Genomic DNA, 17,182 nt, shown 5'->3' with positions numbered 1-17,182 from the left:
ATACCACAGAACTACTGATAGCACTCACCCCGTTGATGCTTACATGCTGGCACCAGAAAGCGATACGAGTATGCTAGTAAGAAGTTTTTTTTTCTAGCCTATACTAGTGTCTCATTGCAGGGCAAAGACCTTTGCCCCTTTCCCGCCATTTGGTTATCAGATTTCTATCAAACGCAGTGTGCGTTACTCTTTTCAAAATGTATCAAGGTCACGTTTTGGTACTTCCTTCTGGTCTTCCTCTGCAAAGATCCATCCTGTGGGATCCAGTCTGTGGCTAGTTTGGCCAATTCCCGGATGCATACGAAACGAAGTACGAGTAAGAAGATAATATACAAAAAAACCGGCTAAGTGCGAGTCGGACTCGCGCACGAAGGGTTCCGTACCATTATTTATAAAAACGGCAAAAAATTATGTTTGTTGTATGGGAGCCCCCCTTTAAATATTTATTTTATTCTGTTTTTAGTATTTGTTGTTATAGCGGCAACAGAAATACATCATCTGTGAAAATGTCAACTGTCTAGCTATGACGGTTCATGAGATACAGCCTGGTGACAGATGGACGGACGGACGGACGGACAGCGAAGTCTCAGTAATAGGGTCCCGTTTGACCCTTTGGGTACGGAACCCTAAAAACAAACGAACCTATCTGCATTCAGCCTGTCCAGCTGAGATTGGTTGAAGTCTGCTTTACAGCACGGCCACTTCTTCACTTGTTGTAAATACCGGTTAAGGCATTTTGTGTGCACCGCTCGTCCACATGCAGCTACTGGGCAATTATAACCCTGAAATTATAAAATTGAAGTTTTAAAGTCAAATATTCAAAATTCCATTTGATGCGCAGCTTGTGCCTCGGATGCTACACCATATTTTTGTCCACAAGAGCATTAAGATATGGATTCTAGAGGTTTCGTATGGTTTCGGTTTTATTATTTTTCAAATTTTCTTTAAAGCATTGATTATGAATCAAGAAATAACTTAATATTTTGCTTAAACGTCAGAGGCTCATACATCAGCCATCATTTGCAATCAAAATAAAGCATGGTAAATTTAGGGTAATAAGAAATTTCAGTTAAGATGTATGATTATACTATATAATCGTTAATCAGATTACATACCAAGGACAATGTGTACCTAACCCAGTTTTTTAGGTTTGAAGACTCTGCAATTAGTATTTTATTTATTATATCTAAGAGTATAAACACATCAAAATAATAATTTAATAAATAAACTTAACATACCTACTTATCAAAATTCTTTTATTGTTGTGTCCTATTGAAATATTATGTTAATGTGATATTTGTAGAATCTGGTTACGCCTATTTTAAGGGACCACAGTACTGGCAGTAGACGGAACCCTGTCAAATTTGTATTTGTGTAGCAACGGTTCTATGAATTGTTTGTTTACTTTTATGTATGTCAGTCGGTCAATAACAGTTCTCATGTAAACACTGAATAAATTTTCTAGTATACACTTTCTTGGTTTAACTGTGCTATAGATCTCTGCTAAATAGTGATAGGTTTATTCCCCACAGTGGTTATGTAGCCTACGCACGATTCAATAATAGTGTTAACGGTAAAAGAAAGAAATTTTCAGCGGAAATGAGTACTGTAAAAATTGATCAACTCAACGAGAGTAATTATGAAACATGGAAGATCCAAGCTGAAGCAGTGTTAATAAAAAACGACGCCTGGGGATACGTTAATGGGAGTATCAAGAAACCAGCTGAGGTAGCCGAAGCAGCAAAATGGGAAATTGGCGATTCTAAAGCTAAGTCTGACCTAATTTTATCCATAACCCCCAGCGAATTACGACATTTGAGAGGTTGTAAGACATCGCGTGACGTATGGTTAAAGTTACAGAACATTCATGCTTCCAAGGGACCTGCGAGAAAGGCTACGCTATTAAAAGAGTTGTTACTGCGTAAATTGGATGAAGGTGGTGACTTAAGAGAACATGTCATGCGATTTTTCGATGTAGTAAGCCAATTAGCGGACATGGATATTGAAATGCATGATGATTTGATCTCTATAATGCTTCTGTATAGTTTGCCGTCCAGTTTTGACAATTTTAGATGTGCCATAGAATCTCGAGATGCATTGCCAAAACCAGACGCATTGAAAATTAAGATATTAGAAGAGGAACATTCCAGAAATGATAAAGAAAGTGTAGATAAGGCACTTCTTGTAAAAGGAAAGAGATCTTCTAAGCCTAAGAAACAAATAGAGCATCGTCAACACGCATATTATGATGCCCCTGAGCAGGCTAATTCGAAATTTAAGTATAAATGTTTCAAATGTCACCAGCATGGACATAAAGCCTCTGAGTGTACACAGAAGATGAAAGTACAACGTAATGATAGTACAAAGTATGTGTCGAACTTAAATGAATTACCAGATGTTGATTCCAATTTTGTAACATTCAATTGTGTTTCAGATGTTAATGCTGTTTGGAACGAGAATGGAAATTGGATCATCGACAGTGGGTGTACGTCACATTTGTGCAACGATACAGATAAATTTGGTACTACATTACTACCGTTGCCCGGTAAGCTAAATTTAGCGACAAATTCGAGCACAAACGTACAAGGTAAGGGGACAGTAAGATTTTCTTCATGTAATAATGGTTCTAAAACTGAAGTGCAACTGCCAAATACTCTATTTGTTCCTGATTTGCGATGTAACCTAATTTCAGTAGCTAAAATTACTGATCAAGGGTATAGCGTTACGTTCAAGAAAAACATAGCTAGTGTTCAAGATAGCTATGGTAACACTAAACTTGTCGCGAATCGTAAAGGTAATCTATATTACGTCGAGGAACATTGTGATGGAGTGTCAGCGATTTCTGAGCGAAAGGTTGACGTATGGTCATGGCATGAGTATTTAGGTCACTTAAATGCGAAAGATCTTGTCCGAGTCTTAAACAAATCTGGCATGAACTTAAAGATGACAGATGTAGCCGAGTTGTACGATTGTGATATTTGTGCGAAAGGAAAAATGAGTAGGTTGCCTTTTTCTAGATCGAGTGGGCCATGCGATGAAAAGTTGAGAATCATACATTCTGACCTCGTAGGACCCATGCGGCATACGTCAATAAATGGAGCGAAATATTTCGTAACCTTTATCGACGATCATACGAGATGGTGTGAAGTATATTTTCTTAGCAAGAAAAGTGAAGTCTTCACTACATTCAAGGTATATAAAAATCACGTAGAGAATCTATTCAGACGTAAAATAACTTATCTCCACACAGATAACGGAGGCGAATACTGTAATCGGGATTTCGACGAGTTCCTGAAGAAAGAAGGAATAGCAAGAAGATTGACAATTCCTGGAGTACCCCAGCAGAACTCGGTCGCGGAAAGAAAAAACAGGACCTTGTTAGAAATGGCGAGATGTATGCTGATTTCGTCAGGACTTTCTCCGGGTTTCTGGGCAGATGCTGTAGCAACAGCTTGCCATGTAAGAAATCGTTGTCCGACCAGAAGTCTTGAAGGTGAGATACCTTTTGAGAAATGGTTTGAACGACCTGTCAAGTTAGACTACTTACACAAGTTTGGATCTAAGGTACACGTCTTGGACAAGTCAACTGGGAAAGATAAGTTCGCACCAAGAAGCCTGGAAGGAATCTTTGTAGGCTATCCTAGAGATCGCAAGGGTTACAGAGTATGGATGCCAAAACAACGACAAGTTATCATGTCAAGAGATGTGAAATTTCACGAAGCAAAAAGTGAAGGTAAAGAAAACGTGAACCTGAAGATTGACCCCTTTGAAATCGACTTGGGAGAATCGATAAATGTTCAAAATCAACCTGTATCGGTAGATGTAGAGTTCCATCCGACTCAAACTAGTGAAAATCCGGTAATACATATCTCCAATCACGAGGATGAGTGCATCGAGTCATCGAGTAGTCGTGATACAGAACCTGAAGGAGGAGATGATGTTCCCGTTGAAACCCGCCAAATGACAGACGATCCATATATTGTCATGGAACCATCTCAACATGATCATCATCAAGACGATGTTCATGTTGATGGGGGGAGGATAGTAAAGATAGGTCCAGGGCGACCACGACTGGAGCGAGGTCATGTTGGGCGTCCACGGAAGATATACAACATGGTTGATGTAGAGCCACAGGTTTCCACGGAAGAAGGCGTTGAGTCGACTGGAGAGTATGAAGACTGTGTGGATTTCGTTGGAGTCGCCGAAATAACTCTAAAGGAGGCCTTATCCGGTAACGAACGAAAAGGATGGAAAGACGCAATAATTTCAGAAGTTCAAAGTTTAATCAAAAACGATACTTTCGATGTTGTTAAGAAACCTATGGGTCGAAATGTTGTTGGTTGCCGATATATATTAACAAAGAAGTTGAATATCGATAGAACTGAGAAGAAGAAAGCCAGACTAGTGGCAAAAGGTTTTAGCCAACGTTACGGCATCGATTATCAGAAAACTTTTGCGCCAGTCGCTAGGCTTGACTCGAAAAGACTATTAGTTGCACTTGCAGTGGAGCTGGATCTTAAAATTCATCAGTTGGACATTAATACGGCATATTTAAATGGATTATTAGAAGAGGAGATATATATGAAGGTGCCAGATCTCCTAGATGAATGTTTACAAGATCTAACACGATTGGAGCAGCCAGGTTCACTTATACATGAAAGAGCTAGCAAGATGTTATGTGACCTGAGGTCTGGAGGCAGTGTGTGCAGGCTCAAAAGATCGCTGTACGGGCTTAAACAAGCTGGTCGACAATGGAACATCAGACTGGACGAGCAGCTGAAGTCCATGGGATTACAAGCATCTTTAAATGAGCCTTGTCTTTATTTTAAAAATATAGATTCGCAAACTAAACTCTTTGTATTAGTTTACGTGGATGACATTCTCGTCGCTTCGCAAAGAGGTGAATGCATCGAAGATTTCAAAAAGGAACTGGCCACTAAGTTTGAATTGAAAGATTATGGCATTGTGAAATATATGTTAGGCATAGAGTTTGACAGATGTGACAAAAGCATGAAATTGTCACAAGAAAAATACATTGATGATTTATTAATCAAATTTAATATGGATAAAAGTAAACCAATATCTACGCCTATGGAAGTTAAGCAAAAGATTGAAAAATCTGTAAATAAGTGCAGTGACAGTGAACAGTACCCATATCGTGAGATTATAGGTTCACTGATGTATCTCTCTACGGGAACAAGACCTGATATTACGAATACCGTGGCTGTATTGAGTCAATTCTTGAATTGCCCTAATGAGGAATGTTGGAATGCTGCAAAGCGTGTGCTGCGATACCTAAAGCATACAAAACAATATGGACTTGTTTACAAAAAGACAGGTAAATCTTTGCATGGTTACTCGGATGCTGATTGGGGAGGATGTTTGATAGATAGGCGTTCTTATTCCGGTTATGTTTTCATGTTAGGAGGTGGATGTGTGTCGTGGAAGTCGCAGAAGCAAAAATGTGTCAGCACCTCAAGCTGTCAATCAGAGTATGTAAGTCTAGCCTCATCAATGAAGGAAGCTATCTACTTGAACAGCTTACTTACTGAAGTTGGGTTACGTAAGTTTGCACCATTATCTTTACATGTAGATAATCAGGGGGCGATTTGCCTTGCGAACGATCCAATGTTTCATTCTCGGAGTAAACACATTGACATAAGGTACCACTTTGTACGAAGTGTATTAAAGGACAATAAGAGTATTGAGTTAAAGTACTTACCGACCGACTCAATGCTCGCCGACATATTAACGAAGGCTCTGCCTAGAGAAAAGCACTATATGTGCATACGCGGTTTGGGCATTGCTTGTTAATTGTTTTTATTTTTTTATTGTTGTTCTTTGATATCACTTTGATTTGTTTTTATATGTTTTATTTGTGTTACCGTTTATTTTGAATATGCACATTAAGGGGGCGTATTGAAATATTATGTTAATGTGATATTTGTAGAATCTGGTTACGCCTATTTTAAGGGACCACAGTACTGGCAGTAGACGGAACCCTGTCAAATTTGTATTTGTGTAGCAACGGTTCTATGAATTGTTTGTTTACTTTTATGTATGTCAGTCGGTCAATAACAGTTCTCATGTAAACACTGAATAAATTTTCTAGTATACACTTTCTTGGTTTAACTGTGCTATAGATCTCTGCTAAATAGTGATAGGTTTATTCCCCACATGTCCCAAATACATACCCTGAAGACAATTCTCTTGCACAAAAAGCATTCTTCAATGGCGTCTGGCATATTTTCCCGAAGATAGCTCTCAAACTCGTGGATAGCCCTAACACCCAAAGCATAATTATTATTATTTTGATCTTTGTCCAAGTAGCGCATGCGGCACCAAGTATCGAGTAGTTTCTGAAACAGATCAAAAATTAATCAGTTAATTCATGTGTTACTTGATGTTTTTTAACAATATACATGGAGTTCAGTACAACTTTCAATTTCAATTTATTTATTTGCAACCAAGTACAAAACACATACAACTTAATGCTAGGTGTACAGTATGTGGACCCTGATAGGCCGCAGCAAAACCTTATAGACTACATGAAACTAATTTTAATCTTATGGTATATAATGGCTATTAAAATATAATTACAATTCGAACTATTCCATAATTTAATAAACATTCCATAAAAGTATTTCATAAAAAAATAATTGATTGACAAAGAAAATACAAATAAAAATAAAATAAAAATGCTATTATAGTCATAGTTACACTGCATTGGAAAAAAATAAATAATCACAGCATCAATAAAATTAAATAAATAACAAAATTAATTAAACTTAAACAATGTGAAGCTTCTTATAAATAGCAAAAGGGTGGCAGTTTTCATAATTATGCAAATAACTAAAATGTACAAATAATACTTCATGTCATTTTATCTACAAGTGTGTTCCCATTTGCATTCATATGAATCATTGCCTCATGTATGGAGATGGTCACGTGGCGAGGACAAATGGGAATACACCCATCTACAACATTGACGATTCTTGAGGCGTTGTAAGGGTCGATGTCATTGTCTTCTTTATTTAATAGATTCTTGTCCAGTTGTTATTGGTAGTCATAACTATAGTTTAAATTTGTACATTATTATTATTATTATTACATATAGTTACAATCAGGTTAGAGTTAGATGGCCAGATTACAGTTGCTTTTCTACTTGTGTTGCCAAGCGGACCCCAGACTCTCATGAGTGATGGCAAAAAGCCAGAATAATACAGGGATGGAAAAATTATAAGAAAAATAAATATATGTATCAATGTTTGAACTCTGTTAATTTGTGTAAGAATGTCCCTAAAATATTTATAATTATTTATTTTATTTATATTCATATATGTCTTTGAAAAAGTATATGTATTATTTAAGTTTATCAATATAGCTTAATATTCATAAATGGTCTTGGTTACAAATTCATTTACTTTAAAAGACCCTGCACCTAATTAATCTTTCTGGTCTAGCCCATTGGTTGACTGGTAGAGAATGAAGATTAAATAAATAGAAAGGAAGGTGATGATTTAATTTTGTTACTTGTACACAGTGCCCCAACTTAAGTATCCAAAAGTGAATACTTATATTAGGAAACCAACTAGGGGATTGACTGTAGGTACAGTCAGATGCAGTGAGAGGTGACCCCCCCTACATAGACTGATTGTATGCAGGGGGGGTCACCTTTCTCTGCAGCTGACTGTACATGAATACAATAATATAAGAAATTTACACTTACCTGTCCATCTGTTTTAGTAAAGGAAGATTTTAATCTATTCACCAAATTCATGGCATGTATCCCAGTGATCTGTCTTGTTTCTGTGCTCATTATCTCCTCAATCAGGACCCTGTAGTACTCAAGTTCTGTAGCAGAAAATATATTCTGTGCTTTAGATGCTGCATCATGACCAAGTGACATGAATATGACTACTTGCTCATTTGTAAGTTCATCATCAGCTATTTTAATTTGCTGTTGTAGTGCTCTTATTTCATCATTTATTTCTTGTACCAAGTCTTCTACTGTTGCTTCATTATTTTCTGAAAATAAATAAGTTGAAAATGTTGAACAAATGATGTCACAGTAAAATTATACTTCGGGTCTCCCACATTCCCAATTTACTATCAATATTTATATTATTTATAAAATATACCAAATTTAACAGATCTAAGAGATTTAGACCTAGATAAAATTACTGATTTATTGTAAAAAACTGGGACAGGCCAGAGGAGAGACTTTTGCATGTTTGAATTGCCATTATGAGGAAACTAAGTTAATTAATAGCTGGGTCCACACTGAGTGAGCATATGCGCAAGGCAATTTCCTCACGCATAAAACGGCCTCTGTAGACATGCCTTGGCCGAGACAGTGCGCTCGGGTGAGGAAAATGCATGTGTCGCTTCAGCCTAGGCACGTCTACACTGGCGTGAGGAAATTTGTGTGTGAGGAAATTGCCTCGCGCATATGCTTACTCAGTGTGGACCTGCCTAATGAATTAAAATTAACTGTCTATAAAGTAACTGCAACCTATTAAGGGAACATAATTTACATTTGTTAATACCTCTTAACTTTGAATCACCCAAATAATAAATAAAACTATCTAAAATTATGATCAGACATGCAGTTTGATCATTTGACATTGATAACAAGGGTTCAGATTTTCATAGTACCTCTTAGATATTTATAGAACAACAGTGAGACATGGAGTACAAAATTGCAGGCACTTTCTGATTACATCACATTTACAGTGGACCCTTGAAGAAATAAAAGTAAAAATTATTAATCTAAGTAAGTAATAATGTTTCAAGACAAAAATACGACAAACTAGCTGCCCACGAAAAAAACCTGCCAAGGCAATTTTAATTAGTCTGAAAGAAATAATAAAATAAAATAAAAGGCCTCTTTATAAGCCTCTGAGCGGCTAGATGTAGCCAGCATTAGTCGGTTTACAAATGTAGAGTTTAGCAGCATTCTCGCATGTCGTAACTTTCAAATTGAATAATTAATTACTTAATTAATTAATATACTTTGCTACAAAAGTTACATACCATTAAATTTGTTCACTACTTGCTGAGTTTCATTAAAAGTTAGCACTCCTCTGCTAGCGATGGTTCTTAGTAAGAACCTATGGACCCTGCCGTAGGCCATATTGATCTTTAACACTCCTGGCACTCCTAGAAATGATGCAAAGAGTATTAGGATTAATTATAGAGTTTCCACAACATTAAATACATTAATCAAATTTAATTTTTACCAATTTGCTTAATAATGCAAAGCAAGAGAAACAAAATGGTTTTAATTTAGCATAATAACAGTGTAAATCGACTCGGCGCTGGCGGGCAATTTGACAGTTTTGACACTGACGTCACTGACATTAGTGACACTCCTGGTGAAGGTTGCCAGGTGAGCGGAATAGAATTGTAGTTCATGATGAGTGTCGAAATTATGGCGCCGATTAAATAATTGTCGTACCGACGAAATAAAAATAAGCTTAAATTTCCTATAATATATATATATATATATATACACCGCGTCACATGAATAGGACCATCATATTTTTTATTATTATTTAAGATATGAAATAAAATAAATATATATGAATGGTATATATAAGCATCTTTGGACATGTGAAGTTTAACTGTAAACAATTGAGCTGCTTAAACAATCACCGAGCACGTGTGGCAATGCTGGTAGGCAATTATTACGCGACACTTGAATACGACCATTGAAAAAAAAACTATAAAATCTGACATTTAATAATATAATTAAAAAGAAATATTGATTAATAAACAAGATTTGTTCCCTTCTTCTGAATTAAATAAAAAATCCGAGATGGCATTTAATCATAAAGAGTTCTTATCGTATTCTCGCTATATCGTATCTACTTAATCGATAGATAGCTCCAAGACATTTTTTACACCCTTGTCGAGTTCTTGCTTGTTGCTATTGTTTCCAGTTATTATAAAGTTCACGTGACAACCATCCCCATACATTTTCTATTATATTTAAGGCGAGCGAGATCGATGGCCGATCGAGAACATCGATATTATTTTCTTGAAAACATTTACGAACATCATGTAATCTATGAATGCTAGCATTATCATGTTGGAAAGTAAAGTTTTCGCCATCTGTGATACTGCTAAACTTAGATATTTTTGTATTTAGAAGGTTAATGTAGCTTTTAGAAGTTTGTCTACCTTGTATCACCACTAAATTAATCGGTCCGTTGTATGATATCGCGCCCCAGACCATTATTGAGCCTGCATCATTTCGCCGACAAGGCAAAATTTATTTTATTTTTTCTTAAATCATGTAAATAGTAAGAATACGCGCCAGTATAATCTAAAGTTTTTTTTTTCGTCACTAAATATAACTTTATACCATTCTTTGGTGCAATGCATTTTATGTCGAGCAAACCGAAGACGTTCCGTACAGTAATATTCTTTCAAACATAGTGTCCTCTTCAATTTTAAACGTTTTAAATGTGGACAACTGCGTTTAATCCCTTGAACAGTCCTTACAGATGCTTTAACTCCAACATTATGAGCTATTTGTCCGGCTGTCAGCGTAGAATTCGACGCATCGCGTAATATTGCTCGGCGCTGTCTTTCAGTTGTAGTGAATTTATTTAGTATGACCTTTCAATTTCATACCATGATTTTCAGGATCATTAAAAAAATAGTTATCACCTGGTATTAACGTTCATTTTTTTAGATTTTTCTTAATGTATAGCCCTCTTCACAAATATTTTTTGTTTTTCCTATATCTTCTACATTTAAACACCTTGTCCAACCCATATTTAATAAAATAATATTATATCGTCACCATTTGATATTTTTCACTGTAATATATGCAATACTTACGCACTGTGCTGCTTTTGTTTTACAGATGTGTCCGCGCAGGGGAGGAAAATTGGTTGGTGGTATTCAAATGACGCGTTCCATTATCCACATAAGCGTCGCTTGTGGTCGCGCTGCATGTTTAAGCAGCTCAATTGTTTATAGTTAAACTTCGCATGTCCTAAGATGCTTATACATACCATTTTATATATTTATTTTATTTCATGTCTTAGATAATAAAGAAAAATATGCTGGTCCTATTCATGTGACGCGGTGTGTATATAACACATAATTTTCATTTAAATTGCAATCATTTTCATGTCGACGTTTAGCTGATATCCTATACCATCATTTAACAATAAAAAAAGTACAGGTCAACGACCTTGTTTTAGAAAAAAAAAAGATAAAATGTAAATAAAAAGTAAATTTTTGAGGTCAAGAGTAATTGTGGAAAAAATCTGTGACGTTTATGCCTGAAATTTATGCCCAATTCATAAGCTATCGACTGATTATTATTTTTTAAATGTGCGATAGGTAAATGGATAGATATTAGATAATGGTACATTAATCAAGTGTAGTCGTGTTTGACGCCATAAAACTTTTAAGGGGTGCAAATGGTTGCGAAAACACATAGGTGTGTTTGTCGATAAAATTAATCGTACTTTACGTGGTTAACGGCTCCACTATACGTGCACATAACATTATATACAACTACCGACCAACTGTCAGGGTACTTCGGTCCCCAGGCGGCATAACACCCGCCTGGAGAGAGTACTCTCTCAATGACTCTTCTCTACTTCCTACAGAGTCATATTTTGCTTTACATAACATAAGATACTAGACTTCTTCGGTGGTATCGTCCAAAGGTATACTGCTCATCGTACTGGAGCATCTTTATCTTTTACTCCAATAAATGCATAATTATAATGTCAGAGATAGGTGCTTAAAATTTACGAACTTTACGCGGTTGTAGCCGGGAGTCCAAATTATCGTATATGTACGATAATTATCGTACGCCAGGCAACTCTGCTTCTGATCACTAGTGTTTTGACATTGACGCTTAAATCCAAAGATAATATAATTATTACTCGAATCTAAGGGGGCTTACAGGTGCATCAACTTTGATATCAATTTGAATAGAGGATAATTTTTAGTTTGGTTAACCAATTTGTCAGCAGAAAAAGGAGCGAAATTAAAATTTGCTGCCCTTTTCTACTGCCAAAACTGACTTGACATTGTCAGGCTATAATTCTGCAACAGGAAAATACAATTGTGACCGTGGCCGCCAAAAGTCCCACTTATAATAAAACGAGATTTGCTTGTATCTTAAATCTTTATACGAATAACCTGTCAAGGCGTCTCTTAGGCCTTCATGGTTCACCTATGTATGAATAGAAGATAATGTCATATTTGAATTGACTTGACATAATGAGCTATAAAATAGTGATAAAAACACATATAATATTTCAATATTATTATTTAAAGATTTTTTTAAAAAGTATATTGTTTTTATTTAGGCTATTTTTATTATCTCGTAAATTACATTAATTAATAAACATAACATTTTATCGATTTGATCTCCATCCGTCGAAAAGAAATACGAAAATATTAGCTTTTTTTCATTTTTTTAATTGGCTGTTTGTCGAATTCGTGCGCGCCTTTGCCTTGCGCGCGCATTGGAATCGTGCGTAAAAAAAAATAACGCGCCAGCCATTTTCCGTATTCGTCATAAAATTGAAATAGTTTTGCATGTTTTTAGTTTATATATTGACGAACATGTCATTTTCAAGCATTGAAAATGAAGAACACATAAAATTGACTCTGGCAGTAATACTAATAGAGGCAAGAGCCGAGAACTATAGCTTTTTACCATCAAAATCGGGTGAAAAATAATTGGCGGCATATGAAACTTTTATTCAATGGAAAATCAGCAAAAACGCCCAGTTTTTCTTGGAAAGCGTGTTGGTAGCTTATTCCAATGAACTGGCGAATAAACTTGCCTACAAGCCCAGCACGCTTTGGTGCAATTATTCGATGTTAAAACTGTAAGCTACCATTTTGAAAATTGTAGATACCTTTACTGTTTTGACAAAAAAATCTGATTTATTAGTTTTGTTTTTTCCTCGCAAGTGTGTTAAAAAACGTCGTATGAAACGCGTGTGCATTGGTCATTACCCACATCGGCTTTCTTATTGCGCGCTCGCTTACAGCTCGCGCGCACAATATCGCCTCGTGTGTAATGACCAACTTAGCACACTTGTATCATAATGTACTATGGTATCACTATGTCGTGCCTATTGTTATACAAATTCAATAAAAATAGTGACGCGACGAAATCGCGGGGAGAGCCACGCCTGTTTTTTGGCAATAAGGTTTAAATAAATAAGCTTTTACTATTTTGTTTTACAAATATGCAAAAAATAATATAATATTTTAATACATTTTTATCCTTATTTACAAACAATGAGGTACCTCACAAGCCGACTATGTTCAGTATTGGCGCTATAGTGTCGGAAATCTAAAACGAACATTACATAAAATAAAAATTAAACTGAAATATTATATAAAAATACACTTTGAAATAAAATAATGAAAAATATAATTTTCTTTAATAATACAAGGAACTTAAAGTAAGCCTACTTATTTTAGAATGTAAACGCCATGCCTCATTTGGAGGAAAAATCATTCATTTAACTGGCAACATTTATAAGCAATGGCGGCTGACGAAGGTTTGGATTTTTGTATTTTTTTTAATACTACGTCGGTGGCAAACAAGCATAAGGCCCGCCTGATGGTAAGCAGTCTCCGTAGCCTATGTATGCCTGCAACTCCAGAGGAGTTACATGCGCGTTGCCGACCATAAACCCGCCCTCCCCCTCTCCCTCGTTGAGCTCTAGCAACCTTACTCACAGGCAGGAACCCTACCACACAAAGCGAGATGACATTCACAATGCCCATACCTCTTTTGGACGTAAGTTTAAGGACGTACCCGGGTGTATTCACAATTACGTAAAAATATCATATTAAACTCGATGCTTATTAAAGTGATAAATTGTGATACCCATTCACGGCACAAAAAGCCATCTTTCCTGTATTTTTTAATTTACAACCGGGAGGTGTACACAAACCGACTCGACCTTGAGTACTGCGAGGGCCGTACGAACGAGTGCAACATTATGTCGCAGCTGAAGTGGCTTCACTAAGGATGTGCGGACTAGTAATCTATGCTTTTTAAATCTATGATTGCGCCCAATTGCGCGCATGGTGCCAACTCATCAACCAATCGCGTTGCGGCTTTAGAATGCACGATTGGCTCGAATTCGTCTGCGTGACACCGCTGTACTGGCCCAATTCTTATTGTCCGTAAGGCCCATCCTTACATATATACGAGTATGTCAATGATTATACCTATATGAGACAGGATGGCGTGCCTCTGTTGAGTCGTTATGTGTGAACTTTGAAATATACGTAGACATATTTCATTAGCCGGAAACAAGCCAATAAAAAGAGCAAACGTTAACGGTGGATAACTACCTATTCCAGCCGCGAACATAGCTGTTCTATTAAAGTCCTAATTGCTTTTCGCTCCCCTAATTACTTGCGTCCTGCTCCGAGCTCTCTTATCAATTATGTCTCTGTACCACTGACCACGGTGTGTTTCCAGCGGAAACTGGTACAGAGAACATAGAATGCAAATTCGAGTACTTAGTGTGAATCGAATGAAATGACAACATTCGTCTCTGACGTATCGTAATATTGAAATTCTATAGATGAACAAAAAACTAAGACTCCCAGCTAGTGGCAAAAATATGGTTTGAAAACAGAAATATATCTTTATCACTTTTATACTGCGGCCACATTATCGGGATTCGGCGAATGTTCGACCTGTCGCGACACGTATAGCCACGCAGTTCGCAGTGGCGCGAATCATTTGGGCGAACTCGAACTGTGTTCGGGGTCCTGTCGGTTTCTTGCCACACATCAAAGGAATTTTATCGCGACAAAGTTCGTGCAAGTGGCTACACTTCAAGAGTTCACGCTTCCTCCATCTTGCCGCCAGATCCACATTGACCGATCTAGTTCGCCCGAAGTTTTTATCGCGACAATATGTGGCCATGTAGTTCGTGTTCGTTGTACCGCGAAGTTTTTGTCGCGACAACGCGCCACGAATCTTCGCCCTATAATGTGGCCGTAGCATTAGACTGTGTCAGTTTTATGTATCAAAGAGTTTTTATTTGGGATTACAGAGCTCATGCTTATCAATCTTATCATACACTTTGACGAATCATATTTGAGTATCCTAATTTTGACGAACGCGTTTGCGTTAAGTCTCATTTTGTATGGGTTTTTGAACAGCGCGCCAAGCGGGACGTTTTGGAAAGTCAAAAATCTCATACAAAATGACACTTAACGCAAACGCGTACGTCACGTTTCGCTGTCGAAAATATTTACACTAGGGGTACTGATCTATTACTATCAGACTTTTGCTAAGTAAAACGTAAAGCACACTTGAATTTGATATAAAATAATTGAATAACGATTTTATTGAGGAGGAGACCCCATCTTCCATTAGGGTTCCGTAGTCAACAAGAACTCTGTGAAATGCTTAGCACAGAACTGAATAGTTAATGGGTACATGATACCGTCTCACCGACTAGATATAAGTAGATAAGTTAAGTAAATCAGTTTTAAACTGCACGCCCATTTACCTATTACCTAATATCACATGACATGAGGCATGCTCACATTGTGAGTCAGAATGACGGGTGTACCTATATAAAAATTTAAAAAAGCTTACCATGTTTTTGTACCTAATTTTTACTATTTAGTACCTCCATTAATAAAATTTATACCTCACTGTACTTGAAGTTATCACCAAAAAGCCGTACACCCGTCATTCTGACAGTCAGAGTGTACTTTAGGTATTACGTGATTCCGAGATTATTGATAAATTCAATAAGAACCAAATTTTTGTACCTTCATATTCTTATTCAATTATAATCATCTATGGGCAAATTGGCCTGAAATAAAGAAATAAATTAAAAAATAATATGAGTAATTTATTTGTGGTTTCCAAGTTTTACTCATTTTACATTTTGCTTCCTTACTTTACACTTTTGCAGGCTTTGCAAACAACGCTACGGTACAATTATTTTTAGTACTTTTAAGTTTAATCTAGCCAGTTCAAATAACTCTAAAATTATGTCTTAAAAATGGCCAGGCGCCATGTCAAAGAATTCCTTCTAAGAAAAACCATGTACTGATATATTATGTTCGTTTTCATTGATTGGTCTCGTTTTTTGGAAAATGTTCAAAATGGTGGAAATTACCATAAAAGACTTAAGTGCCATTACGGTCTATGGCACTTAAGACTTTTTTTTATACTATGTCGGTGGCAAACAAGCATACGGCCCGCCTGATGGTAAGCAGTATCCGTAGCCTATGTACGCCTGCAACTCCAGAGGAGTTACATGCGCGTACTATTGTGAGTACGCTGTGAAAATGGCTCAACGAAGTAAGTACTTCTTTATTGTTGTTTTTACCTAATCGATCTTATCGCGAGGAGTAAAGCTCACGTAGTCACTAGTCGTAGTCATAGTAGAAGTACTTATGTATACTATGTATTTTTTTTTAAAAGGACATCATCGATATCCCACAAAGAAGTATATTTGGAAACATCCCAATTGTCAGCCGGTTGTATCTCTGTGGAAAGACCGTCTCGTCGCATGAACATAATATATAAAGTACCCGTCTTATCTTTTTTTAACCGACTTCAAGATCTCAAAAGAGGAGGTTATCAATTCGGTTGTATTTTTTTTTTAATGTTTGTTACTCCATAACTCCGTCATTTCTGAACCGATTTTTTTTTAATTTATATCTATACAGATTGGTCCCGTTTTTTATCAAAACTCAGTTCTGATGATGGGATCCATGAGGAATCGAGGGAACTCTTCAAATATGAAAGGCTTCATATAGTGATTTTCGTATTTTCTTTGACAAATCAAGCAATTACATTTAAAACGTGACATTTGATGAAGTGGAACTGCTGATGATGAACAGAACGGAACTCTTCAACGACGCATAGTACACGTTTGTCGATTTCTCCTCTTCGCTGTGTTTGTTAAGTAAATCAGATTTTCAGGACAAACTTTTCTCAAGTTCGAGTTCTGACGATGGAGTCCATGAGGAATCGAGGGAACTATTTTTAACGTATTTTCATTAACAAATCAAGTATCTACATTTGTAGAAGTGACATTTGATGAAGTGGAACTGCTGATGATGAACAGGACGGAACTCTTCAATTATGCATAGTTCACGTTTGGCAATTTGTTCTCTTTGCCAAGCAGGTAGGTTT

The 17,182-nt window shown here is 36.5% G+C and overlaps 1 protein-coding gene across 4 annotated transcripts in view; it reads right to left on the bottom strand.

The window, feature by feature from the left end:
* The window catches only part of LOC133516093 (non-structural maintenance of chromosomes element 1 homolog), a 62,974-nt gene extending 53,618 nt beyond the window's left edge, over positions 1 to 9,356 (bottom strand). For 2 of the 4 annotated variants that reach the window (XM_061848817.1, XM_061848816.1), the window contains exons 1-5: positions 9,243 to 9,355; positions 9,037 to 9,162; positions 7,730 to 8,028; positions 6,195 to 6,359; positions 643 to 782 (exon numbers count right to left, since the gene is read on the bottom strand). In XM_061848817.1, coding sequence (XP_061704801.1) covers positions 643 to 782; positions 6,195 to 6,359; positions 7,730 to 8,028; positions 9,037 to 9,136 — 704 coding nt within the window. In that variant the 5' untranslated portion in view covers positions 9,137 to 9,162; positions 9,243 to 9,355. Of the gene's footprint in view, positions 1 to 642; positions 783 to 6,194; positions 6,360 to 7,729; positions 8,029 to 9,036; positions 9,163 to 9,242 lie in introns of all 4 variants that reach the window. The other 2 variants (XM_061848819.1, XM_061848818.1) reach the window with 2 other exon arrangements.
* Between the last annotated feature and the right edge of the window lie 7,826 nt (positions 9,357 to 17,182).

Source organism: Cydia pomonella, chromosome 3, assembly GCF_033807575.1.
Source record: "Cydia pomonella isolate Wapato2018A chromosome 3, ilCydPomo1, whole genome shotgun sequence".
Classification (NCBI taxonomy): Eukaryota; Metazoa; Arthropoda; class Insecta; order Lepidoptera; family Tortricidae; genus Cydia; species Cydia pomonella.
Note: the sequence above shows the minus strand (reverse complement) of the source record. Positions and strands in the feature narration are given on the sequence as shown.